Source organism: Triticum urartu, chromosome 1, assembly GCF_003073215.2.
Source record: "Triticum urartu cultivar G1812 chromosome 1, Tu2.1, whole genome shotgun sequence".
Classification (NCBI taxonomy): Eukaryota; Viridiplantae; Streptophyta; class Magnoliopsida; order Poales; family Poaceae; genus Triticum; species Triticum urartu.
The window spans coordinates 5,950,556-5,976,157 of NC_053022.1; the positions used below are offsets into that span (position 1 = coordinate 5,950,556).

The following is a 25,602-nucleotide window of genomic DNA, read 5'->3' on the forward strand; positions in this document are numbered from 1 at the left end:
GAGTTTCGCCAGCTGGTTGCAAGCACGTACCATGCATGACACCTCTATTGAAGATGACCTGTACTTGCTGTCCCAGTTACCATCTTCGAATATAATGACTTTCAAAGGGTACGAGATAAATGGTAATACATTTTACACGATCGCCCAAGATAAGAAGAGCACCAACCAAAACAGTGGTGTCCGCTTTGATGCAGAAACCAAGACGGGAAAGGAAACATATTATGGTTATATACAGGACATATGGGAACTTGACTATCGACGTGGTTTGAAGGTCCCTTTGTTTCGGTGCAAATGGGTCAATATGACACGAGGTGGGGTAACGGAAGACCCGCAGTACGGAATGACAATAGTGGATCTCAACAATCTTGCGTATGCAGACGAACCATTCGTCCTAGCCAATGATGTGGCACAGGTTTTCTATGTGAAGGACATGTCTACCAAGCCAAGAAAAAGAAAAGATAAGGAAGCGAATGCATCGTACGATGAGCCAAAGCGGCACATAGTTCTTTCTGGAAAGAGAAACATCGTGGGAGTGGATGACAAGACAGACAAGTCAGAAGATTATGAAAAGTTTGATGAAATTGCTCCATTCACAGTGAATATTGACCCGAGCATCCCGTTAAATGATGAAGATTTTCCATGGCTACGACGCAAAGGGACACACGCGAAGAAAAAGTTTCACACCCAAAGATCTGGGATGTGACCGGCTTAACTATCATCACTTTCTTCTGTGTTTCACACCCAGGAGGGAATCTCTGTAATAGTTAGGGTAGCTAGTTATGTGTTTTGGCATTTGAAACGCGAAGAAATTTTATGTGCAAGCAAATTCTTTCATGCATTTACTGATTTTTTCAGCTAAATGACCCTGAAATTGAAAAGCATTTCAAATGAACTCAGAAAAGGATGAAAGTTGGCATGGTATCATAATTTCACCCACATAGCATGTGCAAAAAAGTAGAGAGGGTTACCGCAAAAACTGGATGCACTTCGTGTACAAAATGGACAATCTGTTTCGAAGTATCAGGGATTCGGACGAAAACTCATCCGTTACAAAGGCATTTCATTTTTTAAATAACCTAAGCATTACCAAATTGAATATAATGATAAAACACACTAATATTAAACATAAGAAAAAAGAATCACTGAAAAATCTATTTTCAAAGTTAAGTTATTCACAAAAATAAATAAAGCAAAAAAAATAAGAAAAAAAAGCCCACCTACTGGGCCACAGCGGCCTGCATACGACTAGAAACCCAAATTCAAGTTGGGCCAGGATGCAGGCCCGCTAGCCCGGTAGGCCCAATAGGGCATCGCAGAAGAGGTAGGCCCAGAAGGCCTGCTTAAGAGAGGAGCTCGAGACAGCAGCGACGACGGGGCTTATAAGCAGGTGCGAGTGCCCCTCGGCTAGCGAGGTGGGACTAAACTTTTGTGCCCCTCGCCTGGCAGCGCACACCCTTTAGTACCGGTTGGTGGCTCCAACCGGTACTAAAGGTGCCTTCTATATATACAACACTTACGAAAATTTCATTCTCCCTCTGTTTCTTCCTCTGTTTCCCCATTGAAGCACCGCCCGCGCGCCCCGATCGATCGACGCCGTCGCCGTCGCCGCCCTCGTCTCCGTCGCCACCCTGGGCCCGTCCCCGTCGCGCCGTCCCCGCGTCGCCGCCCCCGCGTCACGCCCCGGCCCGTCGCCACCCCCGGCCATCGCCGTCACCCCGCTGTGAGCTCTCCCCCTCTAACCCCTCTCCCTCCCCCCCGGCGGCCACCATGGGCGCCGCCCCTCCCCGAGCCCATACACACACACAAGCATGATGAACACACACACACACACACGTACATATGTATGAATTAATGCATGTATATATTAGTATATACGTATTTTGTATGTTTAATTAGTTTAGATTTTTTAGATTATTATTTTTTCACTTGTATATATGTATGAATGCATGTTAGATGGATATAATTAGTGTTTAATTAGTATGGAATTTTTTTTATATAATGTTGTTTTTCAGTTTTTTAATGGATGTATAAAAGTTGTGTTTTCTGTTTTTAGTGTTAGATGCTTAATTAGTATGAAATAGCATATAGAATTTTGACATATGCAATGATAGCATAATTAGTGTTATATAGAAATGTTAGAAATTTTAGTTATCAAAATCCAATCATTAAAAAAATGTTACTTTTTGCGGGCATATAGCTAGTATTTGTTGTCGATGATGCCCGGCCCGCATCCTCGCCGTGGACATGTCCGCGACGACGTCCAGCTGACCCATGTCCGGGACTGGGCTCCGCCGGGCTGGCACTGGGAGGTGTTGCCTGGAGGGGCGCGCCGCTTGATGAGGAACCCGGCCCCGGGTCCCGTCGTCGACCCTGATCTCGTTTGGTGGCGTTCGCGTGGGCCAGTTTCGATGCGGAGGGAGCCGGCCCCGCCGGAGGTGGTACGTCGTCGTGTCAGGGAGGAGGACGAGCATGTCCATCGCTACATGGTTGCGTTAGAGGGCGGCAGGTTCTCCAATACCTGGCAGTTTCTTCAGGTATCTCACTTCAGCTATGATCCTGTGAGGGTTCCTTCTCTTTGGGTGTCCACCGCCTAGCCAGTGATGTACTATTCAATATTATATATTATTTGAGACGATGTATTCGAGATTAAATCTATTATTCGAGACGATGTATTCGAGATTATATCTATTATTCGAGATGGTGTATTCGAGATTATATCTATTATTCGAGATGGTGTATTCGAGATTATATCTATTATTCGAGATTATACTAAATTGTTTTATATTTGTTTTGGCATAGTTAAATAAAAGCTATGGCGGACAATACCGACAGAGAGAGAGAACAGACCATGTTCGATATCATACGCGGGCCAGATGATGATCAGAATGAAGAAGATTTTGACGGCTCCGAATTTCTAAACAACACCGGAGAGGGTGATATGATATTCGATCGCGACGACCGAGAAGATGAAGTCATGAACTACGACGAAGAACATGTTGATCCTGAAACAACAAACACCGGCGAGGTATATATATTTATATAAGCAGGAATCTGGTGATCATCACATGTTTTAAATGAGTTGAAGATATATTAACGAATCGATCTTTCTTCTTTCAGCCATCTGGATCGAGCAAATCTTCAGGCAAAAGGACGAAACGAGGCCCGAACAAAAAGTTGAAGGAGGGCGTAAACACTACAGGAATCAGCTATTTTGCCGTCTGCCACGGCGGACGGCAAAGGCATGAACGGCGGACGGCAAAGGCCTTTGCCGTCAGCCGCGGACGGCAAAAGGCTCCGGCAAAGTAGGCTACGGTAAACAGCTACTTTGCCGTCTGCTTCCTGGCGGCTGACGGCAAAGGCCCTTTGCCTTCTGCGGCGGACGGCAAAGAGAGCGGACGGCAATAATTGCGCTGTTAGTCCGTTAAGTGGCTAATGGTAGGCCTTTGCCGTCCGTCGCTGACGGCAAAATTTCTAGTGTCTTTGTCGTTCGCCGTATGATGTCATCTACACGTCACTACATGGCAGGTTCTTTGCCGTCTGCCACTGATGGCAAAGTGCAGGTTCTTTGCCGTCTGCCACTGATGGCAAAGTCTTTGCCGTCTGCCACTATAGGCAAACTGACCAAATGGGTCAGCTCCCAGGAAGCACAGCTGGATGCCACGTGTCTTCTTTGCCGTCCGCGGCAGACGGCAAAGAGCCCGTTGCCGTCGGTGGCAGACGGCAAAGAGCCTGCATATTGGCTCTTTTATCTGTTTTTTATTAAATCCAACAATTTTCATCACAAATATATATGACATATATAGATATATTTCAAAAGGACATTACAGAGCAAACATATAAGATATCCAACACATAACTTCATCATCCAACCATATATATTACATGCATAGTTCCATCATACATAACAAGTTCAACATAGAGGCATCCAACCATATATATTACAATAGTTTCATCCAACGATACATGCATAGTTCAACGATACAAAATAAACAGAGAAAGGGATAAGGAGCACTCCATCTATCAAGCTCTCGTCAAGTGAATGAAATCTGCAAAATGAAAAATAAGAAAGTTAGAACAAGAAGAGTAGAACAAGAAGAAGAGTAGAACAAGAAGAAGACTAGAACAAGAAGAGTAGAACAAGAAGAAGACTAGAACAAGAAGAGTATGCCATTTATGAGCTAACTTACGTGAAATGGATCATATATGAGCTAACTAAGTTGAAATGGGTCGTTTATGAGCTAGCTAAGGTGAAATGGATCATTTATGAGCTAACTTAGTTGAAATGGGTCGTTTATGAGCTAACTAAGGTCAAATGGATCGTTTTTGAGGTAACTAAGGTGAAATGGATCGTTTTTTAGCTAACTTAGGTGAAATGGATCATTTATGAGCTAACTTAGTTGAAATGGATCGTTTTTGAGCTAACTTAGGTGAAATGGATCATTTATGAGCTAATTTAGTTGAAATAGATCTTTTTGAGCTAACTTAGGTGAAATGGATCATTTAAGAGCTAATTTAGGTGAAATGGATCATTTTTTAGCTAACTTGGTGAAATGGATCGTTTATGAGCTAAATTAGTTGAAATGGATCGTTTATGAGATAACCTAGGTAAGATGGGTCATTTTGGAGTTAACCTAGGTGAAATGGGTCATTTTAAAGCTAACGTAGATAAAATGGATCATTTAGGAGCTAATCTAGGTAAAATGGGTCATTTTTGAGCTAACTTGGATGAACTGGATCATTTATAAGCTAACCTAGGTAAAATGGGTCATTTTAGAGCTAACTTAGGTAAAATGGATCGTCTATGAGCTAACTAAGCTAATTATGCAATTTTTGACATAAGTAAGCTAAGTACAGATCGTTTTAGAGCTAACTTAGGTAAAATGGATGGTTTTGGAGGTCAGTAAGCTTATTAAGTCATTTTGGAGGAGAAGAAGCTAAGTCTAGGACATTATGGTAAGCATTGGAGGAAATAAAGCTAAGTCTAGGTCTTTATGCATGTGTTAAGCAAAACACTAGATAAACTTACCAAGATCCAGGAGGTGTAGGAGCGGGGTGGCTCGTGTCGGTAGCTGGAGAAGGATCGTGCGATGCTTTTCTGGAGTTACGCTGCACCAAAGATCATTTCCAATGTCTTGTTAGCATGATGACACTCAAATGTTAAGACTAGCAAGTAATGTCCATTCAAATAAAACTCACCGTGGTCCCAGGAGCAATCACTGGCATCGGCGGAGCGGTCTGACCTGTCTTCTCGCACACAGACTACACATTTGGTTTTGACGACTCAGTCATACTAGTTAGTAATGAGACAAACACTACATGAATGTTTTGGCTAATCTGCAGAAGAAACTTACCACAAGGAGCTCGTACATGGCCCTTGCCTGCATGTCATTCCGTGCCCTCTCCTCCTCCATCATCTTTGTCGTCCTCTCCTCCAACTCCCGCTGCCTCTCCGCCGCCTCCACCAGAAGTTTCTCCGTTCTATCTCTCTCACTATGTATAGCAGCCTGCAACACCACTCACATGACCATTTGTAATCATTGATGGAAGCGCACACAATGTAATGGAGAAAGATAACTGAGTACGTATCACTAACCTTGATGGCGAGTTGCACTGGCCGTTCACGAGGCCTTATCTCAGGAGCGGAGCTCGACTGGCGCGCCTTGATCTCCGGGAGAGTGCTAGGACAACGGATAAGTCCATCTCCAATGGCTATGGAGCCATGGGACCTCCCGCCACCAGATATCATCACCAGCTCTGGATCAATGGGACCCTGGCTCGGGTTAAAGTCCTCCCCTTTCCTCGCCTTCCCCTCATCTCTATATCTCACGAGCTTGTTGTGGGAGGAGTGTTGGTGAAGTTGTTTGCATCATCGAGGTCAGACTGAGAGAAAGCCTTGACTTTCTTGAAAGAGGCAGTGTGGGCCATGGCATACAGGTCGTACACCTCTGGCACCTTATCCGCCTTATTGTAGCGTGCCTGAAAGAGAGAAACAATGAAAATTAGTAATTAAAGGGCTCAAGCTAGCATGATGAATGAATTGCATGAATCATGAAGCAAACCACATACCCAGTTGCGCCCGAACTGATATAAGTTGGAGCTGCCTTGATGGTGTGGCACACCTTCCATTTGGGCACGTTTGTACTTGGCCTCGTTGTGGAGGGCTAGCCATTGTTTTGAGCACCACTCATCGACCAACACCTCCCAACAATCCATCCGATCCGCACACCATCTCGGAGGCGCCTAAGTTAGCAAATAGAAACTTGAGCGCTACGGCTAAGAATTACTAAATGAAGGAACTTAAGTAGAGAAGGCCTTAAGAATTACCTTCATGTACTGCTCCTTACTCAGGAACTTATCGCGGCACGCCGGCTTGGTCTTCTTGATACCACGCAAGGCGTAGTAGTCTCGAACAGCCTGCACCCGAGCCTCGTGCCGTAAGTTCTGGAGTAGGCGCTTGCAGACGTTCTCGATAACATGTGCCGCGTCCTCCTCGTATCCCTCCTCACACCTGTAGAATGTCTGCAATCAAATGAGACAATATTGATTAGTACAATTAATAACTAGCTAGTTGAAGATTTTTAAATGTGTAAAGGAGAAATTACCCAGAAATTTCTGATCACCATGTCTGCCCTCGTGTCGCACACGACACCGTCGATGATCTCATCCGGCGGGGCCGGGGCAGCCACGTAGTTCTCCCAGCTCAATCCAAGCTCTAGAAGCCGACCCTCACCAGGCAACGTGACAAACCCCGGGAAGTTTTGCCGGCAAAGAACTCCAAGGACGGAGTTGGGCCGGCGGACACTATGATGGTGGTCCCAACCCCTGCAGCATGACAAGGCCAACGCATTAGTTATTTGAAGAAACGTGAATGCAGAAGGTACAAAAATATTAAATGCACTTACGTACCTCTCCCCATCAGGGAAAATCAACCACCTCTGCTCGCGGGTCACCGGCACGGACGGGAGCCGTGTAGCACCACGCTGGTAGACGTTGCCCCCCTCCTCCCCCTCCTCATCAGTCGGCTCCCCGCCATCATCAGCATGGCCACTCGGCTCCCCGCCATGCTCAGGCTGACCCGACCAGGTACCCCATCCAGACGTGTGCTCCTCTGGGGTCTCGTGGGCCGAAGGCCCGTCGACCCGAGGCTCGTGGGCCGAAGACTCGTGGACCGGAGTCCGTGCAGCCTCCTCCTCAGACGAGTCCACCCTAGCAGTCACGTGCTCGGGTGAAACAGCTGGGGGCGGTGGCGAGGAAGGCACCGTACGAGTCACCCTACCTCCTCTCCCGCGACCACGTGCTCCAACTCCTCTCTTCTTCTTACCTCGACCCCTGCTGGGCACCGCGGTCGACGAAGAAGGGCCCGGCGGTGTCGCCATACTGTCCAGCAACGCTCGGCGGAGAGGTGTGTGTGGAATGGAAGACCTCGCACCACGTGCCGACGAAGAAGGGGCCTCGGCGCGCTCCCGACCAGCGCCCACCATCTTTCAACACCTGCCATGACAAAGAATAAACAAAATTAGTACAACATAAAAAAAGTACCGACATGAATAATAATATGTATATCACTTAAGTGTATCATCATCAAGTACAACATAAAAAAATTGAATACCTGACACTACTAATAATCTCGATCAGTATCATCAATAAATGCATAATCATCATCATCACTATAATCAATGATGGGCTCATAGGGTTCATTGGCATGAACATGTGCAAGGCCACTTGACGTAATCGGTCAAGCATTGACAGGTCATCCGCAACAGTAACCTCTTCTTGTTCTGGCTCTTCTTGTTCCTCCTCTGGGGTGATGTCGGATTCACTGTCGCTGTCTACTTCAATGTTTTCGGGTGAAGTATAGCGGTTCTTGAAACGCTTTTTGGAAAGACGTGTCTCTTGGAAGAATTCTCCTTCATATGTGTCTGGGTTAATGTGAGGTTCATAATCCTCTTCCTTTGGGGGAGAAAGTCTAGCACGTGGCGGCACTTCATAAACGACATCCCTACCTTTCAGATTTGGATTAGTTTGGCAGGCCCACGGTAGATAGAATACTTGGGTCGCCTGTTGAGCCATAATATAGACATCAGGAACATCTAAATGAGTGCTTTGGTTGATTTCAACTAGCCCTATATGTTCATGAGTCCTTCTAGTCTCCTTCGGCTGAAACCAATAACATTTGAAGACTACGACATTCGATGGGTTTTCACCATAGAACAGAAGTTCATAAATTGCTTCAACTCTCCCATAATACTCGGTACCTCCTTCGCCGATAGCAGATACACAACAATTTGTAGACTTTCGGTCGGCCATAGATAGCTCTTTGCCATAGGTACGAAAGCGATACCCGTTGATGTCATACTTGTCAAATGAATGGACCTTATAGTCAAAACCATTAGCGACTTGTCTCAATTCGGCGTCCATAGATTCTGAATTAGCCTACAAGTTTAATATGAAAGGATTGTTGCATTATGCACAAATTAGCGAATGAAATGAAATTGTCTAATAGAAATTACCGTTTGTTTGAACCAAGAGATGAAACCAGGATAGCCACCTCCTTGCTTTGCGAGAAGCTCATACTCTTCGACGGAATCCTTTTGGATCTCCGCTCCATACGAGAATATGGCGACGTATCGACTGTATGACATATCCAGGAATAAGAGTAGTTCAAAGGAAATAGAAGTTGCGAAACAATGTACCGAGAACTTACTCGATGTACGGCCGCACTTCTATCAGGTTGTTGAAGATATACAACGAAATGGTCCGCCATTCTTCGTTATCCAAAGATACTGGATGTGAAACACTAGCTGGTGCGAGATTCCCTTTGAATAGGCTGAGGTTGGATCCACCCTTTTTAGGCTCGTCAGCATTGTACCGAGGCTTCGGATTATGCAAATGACGATTTTTGGCTTCGTAGTGCGCTGTTACGAAGTTTGCCGCCTCCTCTGTGATGAATGCCTCAGCCATCGATGCTTCAATTCTACGTTTATTTTTACATTTTTCTCGAAGCGTCTTCTGCATCCTCTCAGTTGGGTAGCACCAACGATTTTGCACGGGCCCCCCCAATCTTGCCTCGGTCGGGAGATGCAAAATCAAATGCTGCATTGGATTAAAGAAGCCCGGTGGAAAGATCTTCTCTAACTTGCAGATCAACTCCGGCGCCAACTCTTCCATTTCTTCTAGCACGCCAAGCGATAGTTCTTTCACACAAAGAACACGGAAGAAATAGCTGAGTTCTGCCAGTACTAGCCATTCATCCTCAGGGATGAAGCCACGCGACATCACCGGCATTACCCGCTCAATCCATATGTGCCAATCATGACTCTTGAGACCAAATATCTTCAGTTTATCAAGATTCGCTCCCCTCTTTAGATTCGCTGCATACCCATCGGGGAACATCAACTGCTGTTGCACCCACAAGAGAATTTCCCTCATAGCTGGCCTTCCAAGATTGAACCATGCCTTTGGCTTCGTCCAGTTCTGCTTTCCTTTCGGTTCTTTCATGTTTTGTAACGGCCTATCACATAGCGCCTCCAGATCGACTCTAGCCTTAGTATTATCCTTTGACTTCCCATCTATGCCGAACAATGTACCAAAAAGTGCCTCGGTGATATTCTTCTCAGTGTGCATCACGTCGATGTTGTGTGGGCAAAGGAGGTCTTTGAAGTAAGGCAGATCCCATAAGCATGTTTTGTGAGTCCACGCGTGCTTAGTATTATACCCCTTGAAGTACCCTGGACGTTGTGGATCTGGCTCGAGAGCGTTTAACTGATCCAGGGTCTATTGGCCTGTCAATGCAGGTGGTGCAGAGTTTTTGACAAATCTACCCCTGATGAAGTTCTTCTTGTCTTTCCTGAACTTATGGCGAGGATCCAGGAACTGTCTATGCATGTCGAAGCAAGAAAACTTGCGACCGGCCTGAAGCCAACGAAACTCAAGAGCTCCCTTGCATGTGGGGCACAGGAACCTTCCATGCACACACCAGCCAACGAATAGCGCATACGCCAGCAAGTCATGCGTCGAGTACATGTACCAGACACGCATTATGAAGTTCCATTTGCTAAAGGTGTCGTATGTCTTGAACCCATTATCCCAGGCTTCTTGCAATTCATCCTTAAGCGGCTGCATGTACACATTCATATCTTTGCCCGGATAGTTGGGTCCTGGAATTATCAACGTCAGGAAAATGTTCTTTCTTTGCATAATCTGTCCGGGGGGGAGATTGAGTGGAAAGACAAATACAGGCCAACAACTGTATTGGGCTTCCGTCATACCAAACACACTGAACCCATCCGTGCTGATGCCGACTCGAGGATGCCTCGGATCTGCCGCTTTGTCACCATGTAATTCATCAAACTTTTTCCACGCAACACCATCCGATGTGTGTACCATCATCAGATTCCCATCTACATCTAGTTCGGTTCTTTTGCCTGTTTTGTGCCATGTCATCTGTCTGGCCGTCTCTTCGACCATGAAAAGACGTTGAAGTCTTGGTACGATTGGCATATACCGAAGAACACTAACGGGGATTTTGGTCTGTGTCTTCTCACCCATACCGTTGTCTACCACAATATACCTGGAAGACTTGCAAATGGGACAATAGTTCAAGTCCGCATAGTCAAGCCTAAATAAGGCACATCCTTTCTCACAGGCATGTATCTTCTCATAGGGCATCTTCAGTGCACGGAGGATTTTGTCTGACTGGTACAGGTTTGCAGGCATTACATGGCCTTTGGGTAGAAAGCAAATACTGTCATAATTGCGTCATAGCATTCTCTGCCCAAGTTGAACCGAGCCTTCAGAGCCATTACTTGTGAGATGGCATCCAACTGACAAAGCTCAGCGTGCTCGTGGAGCGGACGTTTCGAAGACTCCAACATTTCATTGAAGGCCTTTGCAGATTCCTCCATCTCCTCGTCCGAATCCCGAGCATCATCATAGCCTTGCACCATGTTTTCCATCCCGGTACCATGCTCGTCGGTGCGACGACGATCCACCTCAGCTCGGTCACGTTGGGCAGACTCACCATGAAATGTCCACACCGTATAATCGGGCGTAAAACCACTCTTCTGCAGGTGTTTGCCCATTTCAGCCTCTGTCTTCTTTTCCCAATTGCCGCACCGAAAATAGGGGCACCAGGTTTTCTTTTGGCCATTTGCAAATGCGGCTTGCACAAACCCCTTAGTTTTTGTGAACCATTCAGCGCTCCATTTGTTCTGACCAGTGTGACCGGTATACATCCAAGCACGGTCACTCATCTTGACTTTCAGAGCTGCTGGACACACAACAATTATATATGTAATTCACCATGTATATATTCATTAGTTGATCTACTTTGTCAATTTTATTACGTCCATGCAACCTACACTCTAATAGGTAATGATAGGTCCTAATCCCACCCGTGTATGTGTAGATTGGGTTCATTTTCGCATGCTATGCTCCGGATCCGACGCAAAATTTCGGCAGCACCTCCCCGCTGTTCTCCTGATACACGTCTCTGCAATAAACAGAGAGGATGTGTACCCGGAGAACAACAGGGGAGGCACTGATGAAATATATGCGTCGGATCCGGAGCAAAGCATATGGGAAAACGAACCCAATCTACACATACTCGGGCTGTCCATGGATAGCGTTGGACAATTCGAAAGAATCAAGGTTATAAATATGCAAATGCATGCATATTTATAACTATGACGCTTTCGAACGGGAGACACATATTCGTTACGCATACTGATGATTCAAGACACATATATAGCTAGCTATCAAGTTTCATCGGAATAGATCAAATAATTAATGGGGGAGGAGGACTTGTCATTTGTGCTCACCCACGAACGAAGGGGCAGAGCTCGTCAAACGCACGGCGAGGTCGTCGAACACCAAACCTCGCAGCGTTGAAACAACTGCACATTTAAAACTACACGATCAACACAATTATATATGATGTTTTTCATAACAAAATCGAAAAATATATGACCTAACTAATAATTCACAAATATATGACCCCGTCGGCCTCTGGAAGGCCAAAGAACACCTTTTCGGGAGGTGTCGGTGGTCGGGGTGTCCTGTCGGTGTCGGGGTGCCGTGTCCGGGTCGGGGTGCTGTTTCGGGGTCGGGGGGTCGGGGTGTCGTGTCGATGTCGGGGTAGTGCCGTGTCGTGTCGGGGTGTTGTTTCGGGGTCGGGGTGTGGTGTCGGGGTCAGGGTGTCGGGTCAGGCTCGGGGTCGGGGTGTCGGGTCAGTCGGGGGTCGGGGGGTCGGGGTCGGGTCGGGTCGGGTGTCGGGGTCGGGGTCTCAGGGTCGGGGTGTCGTGTCGGGGTGCCGGGTCGGGGTCTTTTTTCCTTTTCATCTTCTTCCTCTTCTTCCTTTTCTTCCTTTTTTTTCCTTCTTCTTCTTCTTCCTCTTCTTCTTCTTCTTCTTCTTCTTCCTCCTTTCCTTTTTCCTCTTCTTCTTCTCCTCCTCTCCTGTTTTCTTCTTCTTCTTCTTCTTCTTCTTCCTCTTCTTCTTTTTTCTTCTCCTCCCCCTCTTCTTCTTCCTTTCCTTTTTCCTCTTCTTCTTCTCCTCCTCTCCTGTTTTTTTCTTCTTCTTCTTCTTCCTCTTCTTTTTTCTTCTCCTCCTCCTCTTCTTCTTTCTCCTTTCCTTTTTCCTCTTCTTCTTCTCCTCCTCTCCTGTTTTTTTCTTCTTCTTCTTTTTCTTTCCTAAAACTGAACTAAACCTAAATCTAATCTAAACATAAACCTAAAACTAAAAAAACAGAAAAAAGGAAAAAACTAAATCTAAACCTTAAACTAAACTAAGACTAAACCTAAACCTAAACCTAAACCTAAACCTAAAACTAAAACTAAATCTAAACTAAACATAAACCTAAAACTAAAAAAACAGAAAAAAAGGAAAAACAGAGGAGAGGTAGAGCTCACCTGGGCCGGTGGAGGAGGTGGCCGGTGGAGGAGGGGGGCGGGGCGGCCTGGGGCCGGCGGGCCAGGGCGGTGGGGCGCGGGGGGCGGGGGGCCTGGGGCGGCGGCGGCGCCGAGACGGCAGGGCGGCCGGGGCGACGGGGCGGGGGGGCGGTGGGGCGACGGGGCGGGGGGCTGGTGGGGCGGTGGGGCGGTGGTGCGACCGGGCGGCGGCGAGTGGTGGTGGCGGCGGCGCGCGTGTGGGAGCAGGGGAGAGAAACAGAGAGAGAGGGGCGGGGTGGGGGGCGCGCCGTTAGATATGTTTAATCTTTGCCGTCCGCCACCTTTGCCGTCCGCTAATGTGCTCTTTGCCGTCCGCTAGCGGACGGCAAAGAGGGGGGCCGTGTTAAGTATTTTTTAACCAGCTCCTCAGTGGGCCCCTCCCTCTTTGCCGTCTGCTTTCGGGTAGCTGATGGCAAAGAGCTTCTTTGCCGTCTGCTAGCAGATGTCAAAGAGCTGGCAGATGGCAAAGTAGCTGATTCCAGTAGTGAAAGTACAATATCGAGGCATTCAAACCTAATGGCGAACCATTAGCGCCTAAGAAGATTGCGGACAAGTTCGTTCGTCAGTGCGGAGTTCTTAGGAAGGACCAACTCCCGATCTCCCTTCAAGAATGGAGAAAGCCAGTAAAGCCACGTCCAAATGTTACTTTTGTCGACGAGAATAAAAAAACTGCTTTGGGATACTCTCATGGAACATTTCACCCTACCAGATCATTTCACAGAAGCAGATGTGCAGAAAGTCAAGGACGCTGCTTTTAGGAAGATGGCGGTTGCATTCAAGAACCACAAGAGAACGACGTGGGAGAAGTACGTCAAGGGAGGAAGGAAGACTCCAGTATTCGAGGGGATACTAGAGAATCAAAGTGCTCATTGGGACGATTTCGTGAAATTCAAGGATTCAGAATTAGCTAAGGAACGGTCGAGAATAAGCAAGAAGAATGCCGAAAAAAGGATAAGTTCCATAAGCTGGGGCCAGGTGGCTACGCGGTGGCAATGCCTAAGTGGGATAAGTCTGAGAAAGAGATGGAGGATGCAAGTGTCACTCCGGTTACTAAGAGCTGGCCCCCCAGGTGCAGGACTTGGTTCTATGCGCATGAGGGGGAGTTGGACCCGAAGACAGGCAATGTTTTGATGAAGGCATGTCTGAATGGAGCCGACGATGCGCTACTTGTTGCAATAGAAGAGGCTCGATCGGGGGTGTTCCAGCCCAACAGAGAGAACGACGAGCTTACGCGTGCCCTGGGAAATCCTGAACACCCGGGAAGAACACGAGGCAAGGGCGCTATTCCGTGGTATGAGGGGTTTTCGGACTGGAACGCCGACTACAGAACCCGTGCGAGAAAGAAGATTGCGGAGGAGAAGAAGAGGAAGATGGAGGAGGAGCAGAGGAAGCGGGACTATGAACGCCTTCAAGGCCTAGAAGCAAGTCAAGCGGAATTGGCAGTTAAATTCTAGCGGCAGCAGGAGCAGATCGACTCACTTAGCCAGCAAACGGGGTCTCAGCATCTGCAGCAGCTAGCGGATGATCCAGCATTGGATAGCACCGCCCCATCCATGCCGAGAAGCAGCGTGGGTTCCGCCCCGGGCGACACAGTGCTGGATAGATACCCCGTGGATGACATCATGGAGAACACTAACTACGAGCTACACTTCAAAATGAAGAACATATCCATGAAGGTGGCGGACGCCGTTGCTTTTTCAAATTCCCCCGAGGCAACCTTCCATTGCAACCCGATTCCAGCGGGCTATGCTCGTGTCTTGGTTGATGAGGTGGTGGACCCATATCAGAGCTATAGCTTGACATTCCTGGAGGTGACGACGAGCACACATCGGGAGAGGCCATACATCATGTCATCCTATGGAGAAAGGATTGCATCATCTTTCGAAGGCCACCGACACCGCGTCACCCGACTCCTCGTCGAAGTCCGCCACCGAGTCAGCAGACTCCCGCTCCAAGTCCACCAACGCGTGAGGCCACTCCTCCTCCTCCAAGTCCGGTAAAGTGTCAGGCCACTCCTCCTCCAAGTCCGACACAGCGTCAGACGTCCACTCCTCCTCCAAGTCCGGCACAACCTCAGGCCACTCCTCCTCCATGTCCGGCACAGCTTCAGGCCACTCCTCCTCGTCCAACTCAGCCCCGTCAGCCGTCTCCGCCGCCTCAGCAATCGCAGAAGAGACACCCCGCAGCTATGGTGCGTAGCGGTACGAGTCGAGGTCATAGTACAGGAAGTACAGGCGGAGGCAAGCGATATAAATATGGTCCAAACCTCACTACTCCTCTTCCTGTGAGGGCTTATGACAGGACCGAGGAGCAAACCAATGCCATAGTGCGGGCAGAAGTCGACGCCCATTTTGGACCGAAACCGCCACCGCCGCCAAAGGAGAAAGTGCCTGTGGAAGTAGTTGACCACTTCATTCGTATGGCTCAACCACCAGCTCCTAAGCCCGTTGACACAGACTATGAGCGCCACATCAGGAAGTTACATCGACAACGTCTACAGAAGGAGGCGAGCTCGAGCTCGAGCAAACAAGAAGCAGCTGTCAAAAAATGCGGGAAAACCGTTGCCCAGCTAGGAAAACAGGCGGCGCAATCGATCCCCCCGCTTGTTGTGCCGCCAACAACACGTGATAGTACGCGCGCCCAATATTATTGTGGCCAAACAGTTTACGTTCCCGAGGTGGGCGATGTGGTAATAACCTAGGAGCATATAATGCAGGCTGAAGAACTCAAGATCACTGTTGGACAACTCCTCGAGATCGAGGACATGCCTGTGATTACAGAGGAGGAAATAAAACGGAAATATGTCCGGAGCCAACCTTTGGTCGAGCCAGAAGATGTCAAGAAGCTCCCAACGAGAATGTATGAATTGCATCAATGGTACATGGACATTACCAAGAGATCCGATCGAGAGTCCCTCATGGTGTATGTCAAGAAGGATGATTACTACCATGAGAAAGCTGTGGCCGTTGAGTATTCTGAACTGTTTCAGTTATACAATCAAGATGCACTGGACAAATCTATCGTCAGTTGCTATTATGTGTAAGTGATTTCTTTCTGTAATTTAAGTCTCAAGCTAGCTGTAGTGATCCTTTTGATCAATCATTACGTGTAATTATCCTCACTATATTCTTTTCTGTGGTATTATGCAGGATGAAGATGTATGAAATGAGAAAAGGTGGACGCTATGGCATTGGGTTCATTGACCCAAACACCGTTAATGAATACACATGGAAAATAAACAAGCATCATGAAAAAGAGGTAGAGGACAGCATGCTAGAGTTCTTGAAGCGCCTCAAATACAATGAAGATATACTACTTCCTTACAAATTCCAGTGAGTCACACTTTCTTGTACTACAAATTCTCTGTTTTTGCCTACTAGCTAGCTACATGTTTTTGCTTACATATGCCCGCTTAATTAAGACATGCAAACGTGTGTGCATGCAGATTTCACTGGATCTTGTGTATCATTAAAGTTGACGCCGGAACAGTTGAAATACTGGACTCGCCACTCAAAGCAAATAGTGACTATAACATCTTGTTTGGGATAGTCAACAGGTAATTTCAATCATTATTAACTATATATCTCGTCCTATTTAGTTTGTTATTTCATGATATGAACTATTTAATAACCCCTTTATTCATTTTCTTTGTCGGCGGGCAGGGCTTGGGCAAGGTTCATCAGCGTCACGGAAGGCGAATGGAAACCACAGCTGAAATGGTTTCGACCCAAGGTAAGTAATTAAGTAGTACTAGCTAGCTAGCTAGCTGCCATCTCTTTAATTATCATGCTTGATTAATTATTATCTGAGCAAATTAAATTCCATTCTCGTAATAAAGTCCCTGAAGCAGGTGCAGGGGACTGATCTGTGTGCATTCTGCGTTTGCGAGAACATTCGCATGATGGCGTCCGAAAGGAGTAGATCTCAAAGACAGGAATGGGTACGCTTGTCAGAACACTATTCACAATTTTTACACCATTATCGATATCTAGTCACACAACTAATACACATGCATATTGATCTCCTTCTTAACAGTTCAAAGAGGTGCGGGACAAGCTCCTAGAAACGGAGCGCGTAGAAGCACTTCAAGAGGAAATAGCGGGATTTTTGCTCGACCAGGTCATAAATCCGAAGGGAGAATACTATTACCCGCTACCGCCCCCATCGACCAGGTCATGAACCACTTCCAATTGTCATCGTGCTCCGAAGGCACCAATTAGGCTAATGCCAGTGGCTCCGAAGGCAACATGCATATGTAGGAGAAATTGTATATAGCTATACATGTGTGTATGTGTAAATTAATATGGTGGTTTGTGAGACATTGATGATATATATATGATTGGTTCTACTAGAAATTCTATTTATATATATATATATGCATAACGTGTACAATGTGTAGTACCGTAAAATACCAGCAAACGAAAAAGAATTAAAATGGAAAACACAAAATTAAATGAAAAAGAAATCATAAAACCAAAAAACCCCCAAACATTTTAGTACCGGTTGGTGTTACCAACCGGTACTAAAGGGCTCCCGGCCCCCGGAGCTGCCTCGTGCCACGTGGTTTCCCTTTAGCACCGGTTCATGCTGAACCGGTACTAAAGGGGGGGGGGCTTTAGTGCCGAAACTTTAGTGCCGGTTCCTAAACCGGCACTAAAGGGCCTTACGAACCGGTGCTATTGCCCGGTTCTGCACTAGTGTAGGGAGCATATTTATGATATGTACCGCAGCAAGAAAGGCCTCGTCCCAGAATTTTAAGGGCATGGAGGCGCCGGCTAGGAGAGCTAGGCCGACTTCAATGATGTGTCTGTGTTTGCATTCAGCAGACCCATTCTGTTGATGGGCGTGAGGACATGACACATGATGGGATATGCCAATTTTCTGAAAGAACGAGTTTAACTTCTCGTACTCCCCTCCCCAATCAGATTGGAGAGCTAAAATTTTGCAATCAAATGGACGCTCAACAAGAGCTTCGAAATTCAGAAAAACTTGAAACACATCCGATCTTTTTTCTTAAGGAGATATATCCATGAAAACTTGCTATAGTCATCTATGAAACTCACATAATACGTGTGTCTACCAACAGAGGAGGGGGCATGCCCCCACACATCAGAGAAAACAAGTTGTAGAGGCTTGGTAGAAACACTGGTGGAAATTGGATAAGGTAATTGATGGCTTTTAGCCCTTTGACAAGAATCACAAATTGTCTCAACATCACGCTCTCCAACATACGGGAGCTTATTTTTCTTAAGTAATCTCTCAACTAAGGAAAAAGATGCATGTCCTAAACGATCGTGCCATCGTGTTGAAGACACTTTGGTGGCACTAAAAACTTTTTTATTTAATCTTCGGATCTCCGGAATCAAAGGGCAAAGCCCATGAACGCATCTACCTCGATGTAGCACCATCTTCATTGCCTGATCCTTGATCAAAAAGAAGTAAGGGTGAAACTCAAGAAAGACATGATTGTCAATGGCAATGCGATGAACGGAAAGAAGGCTTTTTGAAGCACTAGGGACATGCAAAATTTTCCTAAGGTGAATTTTCCGATGAGGGGTTTTAATAATTGAGTGACCAACATGACTAATTTTCATACCTTCTCCACTTGCTGTGTGGATGTGATCTTTGCCACGGTATTTATCGCGCATGGTCACCTTCTCCAGCTCACCGGTGATGTGGTTTGTGGCGCCGCTATCGACGTACCAGTTTGTGTCGATGCCGTAGGAGCCATCAGCAGCTCCAGCCACCTTCTCATCTTGGGAGGAATCATCTTCATCTTCTTCAAAACGGTACCAACAATCTTTCGCCGAGTGTCCCGGCTTGCCACAGATTTGGCACCTGATTGCATCAGGGCGCGATCGGTTGTTGGAGGAGTTGTTGCGCCGGCCTCGGTTGTTGGAGGAGAAAGGCCGGCCGCCGCGTGTGTTGTTGGCGCCGCTGTTGTTGCCGTTGCCGTTCCCGTTGCCCCGGCCCTTGCCGGTCCGAGGTGGACCGCGGTAGCGGGAGCCTCCGCCCCGGCCACGAGTGGCAACGTTTGCCGACGACTTGAAGCCGCCTGCCGCGCCCGCTCCCTGGAAAAGAGCCATCCGCTGGTCGAAGTTGCTCATCTGCCCGAACAGCTCGTCGAGGGTGACCGGAGTGGTGCGCGCGTCAAGGGCGGACACCAATGGCTGGTACTCCATGTCAAGCCCATTGAGGATATAAGAGATTAACTCATCATCATCCCTCAATGGCTTGCCAGCCGCAGCGAGCTCATCGGCGAGTCCCCGCATATACGCGAAGAAGGTGGCCACCGATTGCGTTCCTTTCTGCGCATTGGAGAGGGCGGCGCGGATGTTGTTGACGCGGGACAGCGACCTTGACGAGAACATGCTCGCCAGCGCCGTCCAGAGTTCGCGTGCGTGCGCGATGGAGGTGACCTGCACTAGCACCTCTTTGGATAGGTTACTTAGAAGATAACCGAGTACCTGCTGATCCTCTCGGAACCAGACGGCATGGAGCGGGTTGGGGATGGTTTCCTCCTTTCCATCCTTGTCCTTGCTGACGACGAACTCGGCTGGCTCCGCCATGCTTCCATCAACGTACCCGAAAACTCCAGCCCCTCTCAGCTGCGGCGTGATCTGAGTGCGCCAAAGGACGTAGTTGGTGCGGGTAAGGCGCTCGGGGATCTGGCCGGAGAGGGGAGAGGAGGCGGCGGCGGATGAGGCCATGGCAGGAAGCTGTGGTGGAAGGAGGAAGGCTAGATGGGAAGAGTTAGGCTCTGTATACCATATGGAGGAACGTCGTACCCATCCTGGGCAACGGCTGCGTGTTAAAAATAACCAGGTCGCGACCTCCTGGTGAAGCGTACAAGTTTGTTCAGATTACATTCTTGGAGAGGAAGAGATAAGGGAGTTACAACCATATGAGAAGATTCTAATCTATCTAGTTGGACTCCTGTGCAATGCTTATCCCCAGAACGTGCCGAACTCTGTCACGTGAGGATGGAACAATGTTACGTTCAACAAAGACGATAGATGTTATGGATGTGAGCAGTGAAATACAAGGAACTCTAGGTAGAAGCTACAATGTCCCAGATGACATTGATGAGGAGGAATTTATTTGTAGTTGGCTATTCTTAGATGACTCAAACACCAGGTATTATCACCTTAAAGTTACTGAATCAAATAGTTTCCCTTACAGTGGTACTTAGGTCCATGATTTCACTGCTCACATCAATTTAAATTCTGTAGTTGAATTCAATCCAGCAATTCTCAGTTTTTATCAGTTCTTAGGTCCATGATTTTACCTAAAACGTTTCTTTGGCACTTTGTCCTAATCCCTGCACTATTTATTAATGTACATACAAGACAGTTCTTTGTTTGCTGCGCTCATTTTATATGTTGAAAAATGCAGAGCTCGATGCTTTGGAAGCTGATGGACTTCAAATCAAATTCAGTCCCATCGTACCTCTAACCAAATAAAACATATCTTGATTTTGAGCTTAACTTACCTGCTTCACCAAGTGGTCATGCAGCAGTCATGGAAAACTGGCAGCAGGTAGTTAGGTATGCCAATTGCAAGACTGACTAGTTTCTGCTATGTTGATTATGGTGTTGATTTCCTGAGAAAGAAATCGATGGTTCATGCCATTTCCCATGCAATCACTGTGCGTGAAGTTGTAAAACGGCTTCTTTATCTCGTCACATGATCTAAATGACAGGCTAGATACGTGCGATCATTATGGAAGTATTTCCTAACCTAAAAATTGTGTATTTCGGGTTTAATTTCATGTCAAGTACCTATATTGTTGGTGTGAACAACTGAGCTTATCCTAGCTTGATATTACCAGCAAAAACAACTCACGGGAGGACATGCAAACCACTTTAATGCCAAACATGTACCATATGATGGATTTGATCCTGAGCTTTTGGAATAATTACCGTTGTCTCGGTCCTATCATACCACATCACATACTTTGCTTCATTTCAGTTTCAGTGAACGTCTGTGCTTGTGTCCCAACTAGTAAACTAATTTGCTGTGCTTGCTTTCCTCTGCTTGTGCAGGAAGATGAACTAGGACTGCCTGCAGTGCCACACACGTCAATTCATATCTGAAATTAACAAAAACAAGCTATGGTGTAGGTTTGATCTTGATGTACATGGTTGGCGCTTTGTTTGTGCATGGACAAATTCATTGTATCTTTCCTCATATACCACTGCAAGTCGTTGAACAATCGTAAATGGAGCTATTCTCTATATGATTGTACATCTTGTTCTTAGTATGTCTGTGATTCAACTAGCTGAGTTGAATTTTTAGCTTGTATTAGGCATGAAGAAAAAGAAGGTTGTATCTTTGTTCCATGTCAATTTCGCCAACTAATGCTTGAATAATTTTCCTTTTTTACGCACCCAGCTCGTTTACATTCATTTGTTCCTGTTTACGCATCGACCACTTGATCATTGTGATTTTTCCTGCTTGGTCCAAGGTATTTTACCTTGATTCCTAGGGAACAATAAAGCGTGACCGCTGATATCACGCCAGTTAGTAGATAAATGTAGAAACATTAATACATCATATCAAGTACCCTTGTAGAATGTAGAGAACAGCAGGAACAACGTGTCGTATGTGGGTATTATGTCTAAACAAATATAACATAGACACTGCATACATTTTACAAGCACCCCACAAAACAAATTATATTTGTGCATTGTCAGAAATCAGCAAGCGAGTAAACAAAGAAATATCAAGAACACGGGACACCAATTTTTACGTGGAAAACCCTTGCGGGAAAAAAACCACGGGCACATGATGGTATCTTTTACTATATCAGGAGAGTGGCTACAAATACATGGACATACAATGAGTCATCAACTCATCCTTACTTGCTGTAACGTAAGTGCGCTGAAAGGCACAGAACATGAACTGGAGGAGGGTCGCTCGATGAGCAATTGGTATGCCTCCCGCATGCTTGGCCTTGCTTGTGGAGAAGATTCCAAGCAAGAAAAGGCCAGCTTGATGAGCAGATATAACCTATTCTCTTCTGTTGTTGGTGTTGTCAGTCGTTGGTCCAGTATATCTTTCACCAGTATGACTTGTTCTCCGTTTGACAAAGTACCGTCTAATAGATCCCTTGGATGCTTCCCCATCACTAGCTCTAGCACAACCACTCCAAAGCTATAGACATCGCATTTCTCTGTCACAACAGATGTGTACGACAATTCTGCACAAAATAAAAACATTAGAATTCCTTCAGATGAGTCCTTCTAACATGAGAAGAAAGGTTATAGTAGTACTAGTACATACCAGGAGCTATGTAGCCATATGTTCCTGCAAGTGCACTCCAGTTTGATGAATCAGGCTTAAGAATCCTTGCTGTGCCGAAATCCGAGACAAAAGCCTTGAAGGTTGTATCAAGTAAGATGTTGTTGCTCGTGATATCTCGATGGATTATAGGTGGACTGCATTCGTGGTGCAAATAAGATATTGCTTGAGCCACATCATTTGCAAGAGCAATTCTCTTGTGCCAATCTAGTTCCGTTGCTAGTTCCTCATTTTCCAATGTCCTGTGGAGGCTTCCCTGCTGAATGTAGTCATAGACAAGAAATTTATATGCTGGATGGGAGCAGAATCCATACATTTTGACAATACTTCGTTGTCGGATCTGTGATAAGATTTCCATTTCACTGTGAAACCTTCTCTGGTCATCCAACTCTTCTTCAGTCTGATAAAGCTTCTTTACAGCAACTAGCTGCCCGTCTTGGAGTCGTGCCTTATAGACTTTGCCGTATGCTCCTGTTCCAATGATGTACTTATCATCGAAGTCCTCTGTTGCCCTTACAATGTCGTCAAATGCTAATCTTCCATCAAAATTCCAAACAGAGAATAGCTCCCTTCCTTGAGAAGTAACATTTTCTTGAGGTTTTCTCTTGTTACGATTAAGCATTATTATGACAACAACTGCAGCAACAATGCTCAAACCCACAACAAGAAGAATTGGCAAAAGCAAACCAAGTATCTTCCGTTTATGGTGACCAGCTACTGGAGTTGAATAACAAGGAGGCAAGCCAGAGAGGTTACCGCATAGACCTTTATTGTGAAGAAACCAACTTGTTGAAGCATTTTGGAGTAGCCGTGTTGTTGGTACTGGTCCTTCCAAGTCATTGTACGACACATCGAGTGTTGAAAGGCTCAACATGCTTGCGAAGGAGGATGGAATGCTGCCACCAAACTGATTATGTGATAAATTCAGAAATTCTAGGATCTCCAACTTCCCAAGTTGTTGCGGCAACACACCACTGAAATTATTGTTGCTGACATCTAACATGGTCTGCAGGCCTGCTAAATTTCCAATTGCATCTGGCAAACTCCCACTGAAGTTGTTGTTGTTGATCTTGAAGGACTGTAGTTTCATGGTCCCTAGTTCCTCAGGTATTGATCCACTCAGTTTATTCATAGATATATCAAGGTATCCTAGATTGCCAAGCTTTTCTATCTGTGTAGGTATGGATCCAGATAGTTGGTTTGATGACAAGTTCAGTCCATATAGGTTTGCTAAAGTGTAGATTTCTGGTGGAATCTCACCACTGAGATGATTAGAGTCGAGTCTTAGTTCTTCTAGTCTGGACAATTTTGAAAGGATTGGAGGTATGGAACCAGTGATGTTATTTTTTTGGAGATGTAGTACCGTTAGTTGGGTACATGCACCTAAACTTTGTGGGATCTGCCCAGAGAGTCTAGTCGATGACAAGATCATCCATATGAGTTGTGGATACACACCGAAATCGTGAGATATATCTCCTGTTAGTTGGGTTTTCTGAAGGATAATTTTAACCAAACTCGTACATGTCTTTAAACTCCTTGGAATGGGTCCACTAAACATATTATAATGAACAGTGAGATGTTGAAGTCTCCCACCTGAACATATATTTGTGGGTAAAGGTCCTGAAAGTGAGTTGTTAGACACTGCAAGTTCAACAAGGTTGGTGAGATCTCCTAATTCTTTAGGAAGAGCACCTGATAATTTGTTATCAAAGAGTTTTATTGATTGGATACTTTGCAACTTCCCAAAAGTTTTTGGTATTGAACCTATAATTTGGTTCTGAGGCAAGGATAAATATTTTAGGTTCATCAGATTGCCAATTTCCTGGGGGATGGAACCGCTTATCTGATTTGTAGCGAGGGCAAGTCGTACTAGCTTGGTTATATTTCCTAAGCTGCCAGGAATAGAGCCAGATATTTGGTTCTCATCCAATTCTAAATCCTGGAGATTCAGCAAGTGGCCCAATTCTAAAGGTATTGGGCCTGTAATTTGATTTCTATATAGAACAAGTAGATTGAGCATAGTGAGATTCCCTAGTTCTGGGGGTATTGAACCTGTTATTTGATTTGTGCAGAGAGCAAGTTGGCTTAGCATGGCGAGGTTGCCTAGTTCTGGTGGTATTAGACCTATGATTTGATTTTCATGTAGAAAAAGTCGGTTCATCTTAGTGAGATTGCTTATGGAGATTGGAATTGGACCTAAAAAATTATTTGAACTAAGATCAAGACTTCGTAGATGGACCAGCGTGCCTAGTTCTTGGGGTATAGGCCCTGAAAGTTGATTACCATACAGGTGCAAAACATTCAGTTGGGTCATATTTCCAATGATTTTTGGTATCATGCCGCTTATGGTGTTGTTGCTTAGCTGCAGAAGTTGTAGGTTGACAAGCCTTCCAATGTCCTCGGGAATGGGACCTGATATCATGTTTTGGTGAATGACAAGTTCAGTTAACATTGTTAGGTTACCCAGAGACGCAGGGATATGTCCCGTGAGTCTGTTGAATGAGAGAGCAAGCAACATGAGACTTTGCAAGTCACCAATCTCATGAGGAATTTTCCCTGTGAACTGGTTCTGCTGAAGGGTAAGTTTCGAAAGTGCAGACAGGGAGCTGATACTAGCGGGTAGTGCACCATGGAGACTATTGTTATGAAGGTCAATATATGTGATGAATGGAAGAGCTGAGAAGTTGAGCTCACCAAGCTGGCCATGGATGCCAGCATCTGGCAGGGAGATGTTGGTCACCACCCAGGGCATGCGGCGGCCATGTGGAATAGCCGTGCACATGATGCCCGTCCAGTTGCAGGGGCTGGTGTTTTCCTGCCAAGAACTCATCTGCAGCGGTGGGCTTGCAAGTGTTGCTTTCCAGTGGAGGAGGGCCATGTGTTGAGACCTCAGAGAGATCCCTCCATGGCGCACGGCATGTGCTTCTTGCGGTGGAAGGAGGCATGGCAGCATGAGCACCATGCAGAGGTAGAACAAAGGTCCCATTTTGCTGCCTAGTGTTTGCATGTTGTGTTTGGTTGGGGGATGTGTGATTCAGTAGACGTTGCAACACTATTCATAGATAAATAGTGTTATATGAGGTCCTGAGTGAACAGAACACACCTTTGGCAGCTCGTACTGGGCAACCTGTTTCTCTTCAAGTCATGAGTGTCGCCATCTTTGCCTGCTGGATGCCAATTAGCTCTTTTTTTGGACCACATGTCGTGCTGGAAGTCATGTATTTGAGGAAACACGCGACAATAGCTGCATCTTTTGTGGAAATCAAGGCTTGTACAAACCAAGCAGCATCTTCACCACACAAGTTGAAGCAAGAAAAAAAAAATCCAAGCTCAGGTTGGTGCCAATTAATCCCA

At 46.2% G+C, this 25,602-nt stretch overlaps 1 protein-coding gene and 1 pseudogene across 1 annotated transcript; one reads left to right on the forward strand and one right to left on the reverse strand.

Moving 5' to 3' along the window:
- The window catches only part of LOC125532492, a 28,728-nt pseudogene extending 7,687 nt beyond the window's left edge, over positions 1-21,041 (forward strand).
- A 617-nt stretch (positions 21,042-21,658) lies between these two features.
- Positions 21,659-25,281, reverse strand: LOC125541587 (probable leucine-rich repeat receptor-like protein kinase At1g35710). The gene is made up of 2 exons (XM_048704959.1): positions 22,231-25,281; positions 21,659-22,147 (listed from the first exon to the last, which is right to left on the reverse strand). The coding sequence occupies exons 1-2, from the start codon at positions 25,253-25,255 to the stop codon at positions 21,795-21,797; spliced, it is 3,378 nt and encodes a 1,125-aa protein (XP_048560916.1). The 5' UTR covers positions 25,256-25,281; the 3' UTR covers positions 21,659-21,794.
- Positions 25,282-25,602: the final 321 nt, after the last annotated feature.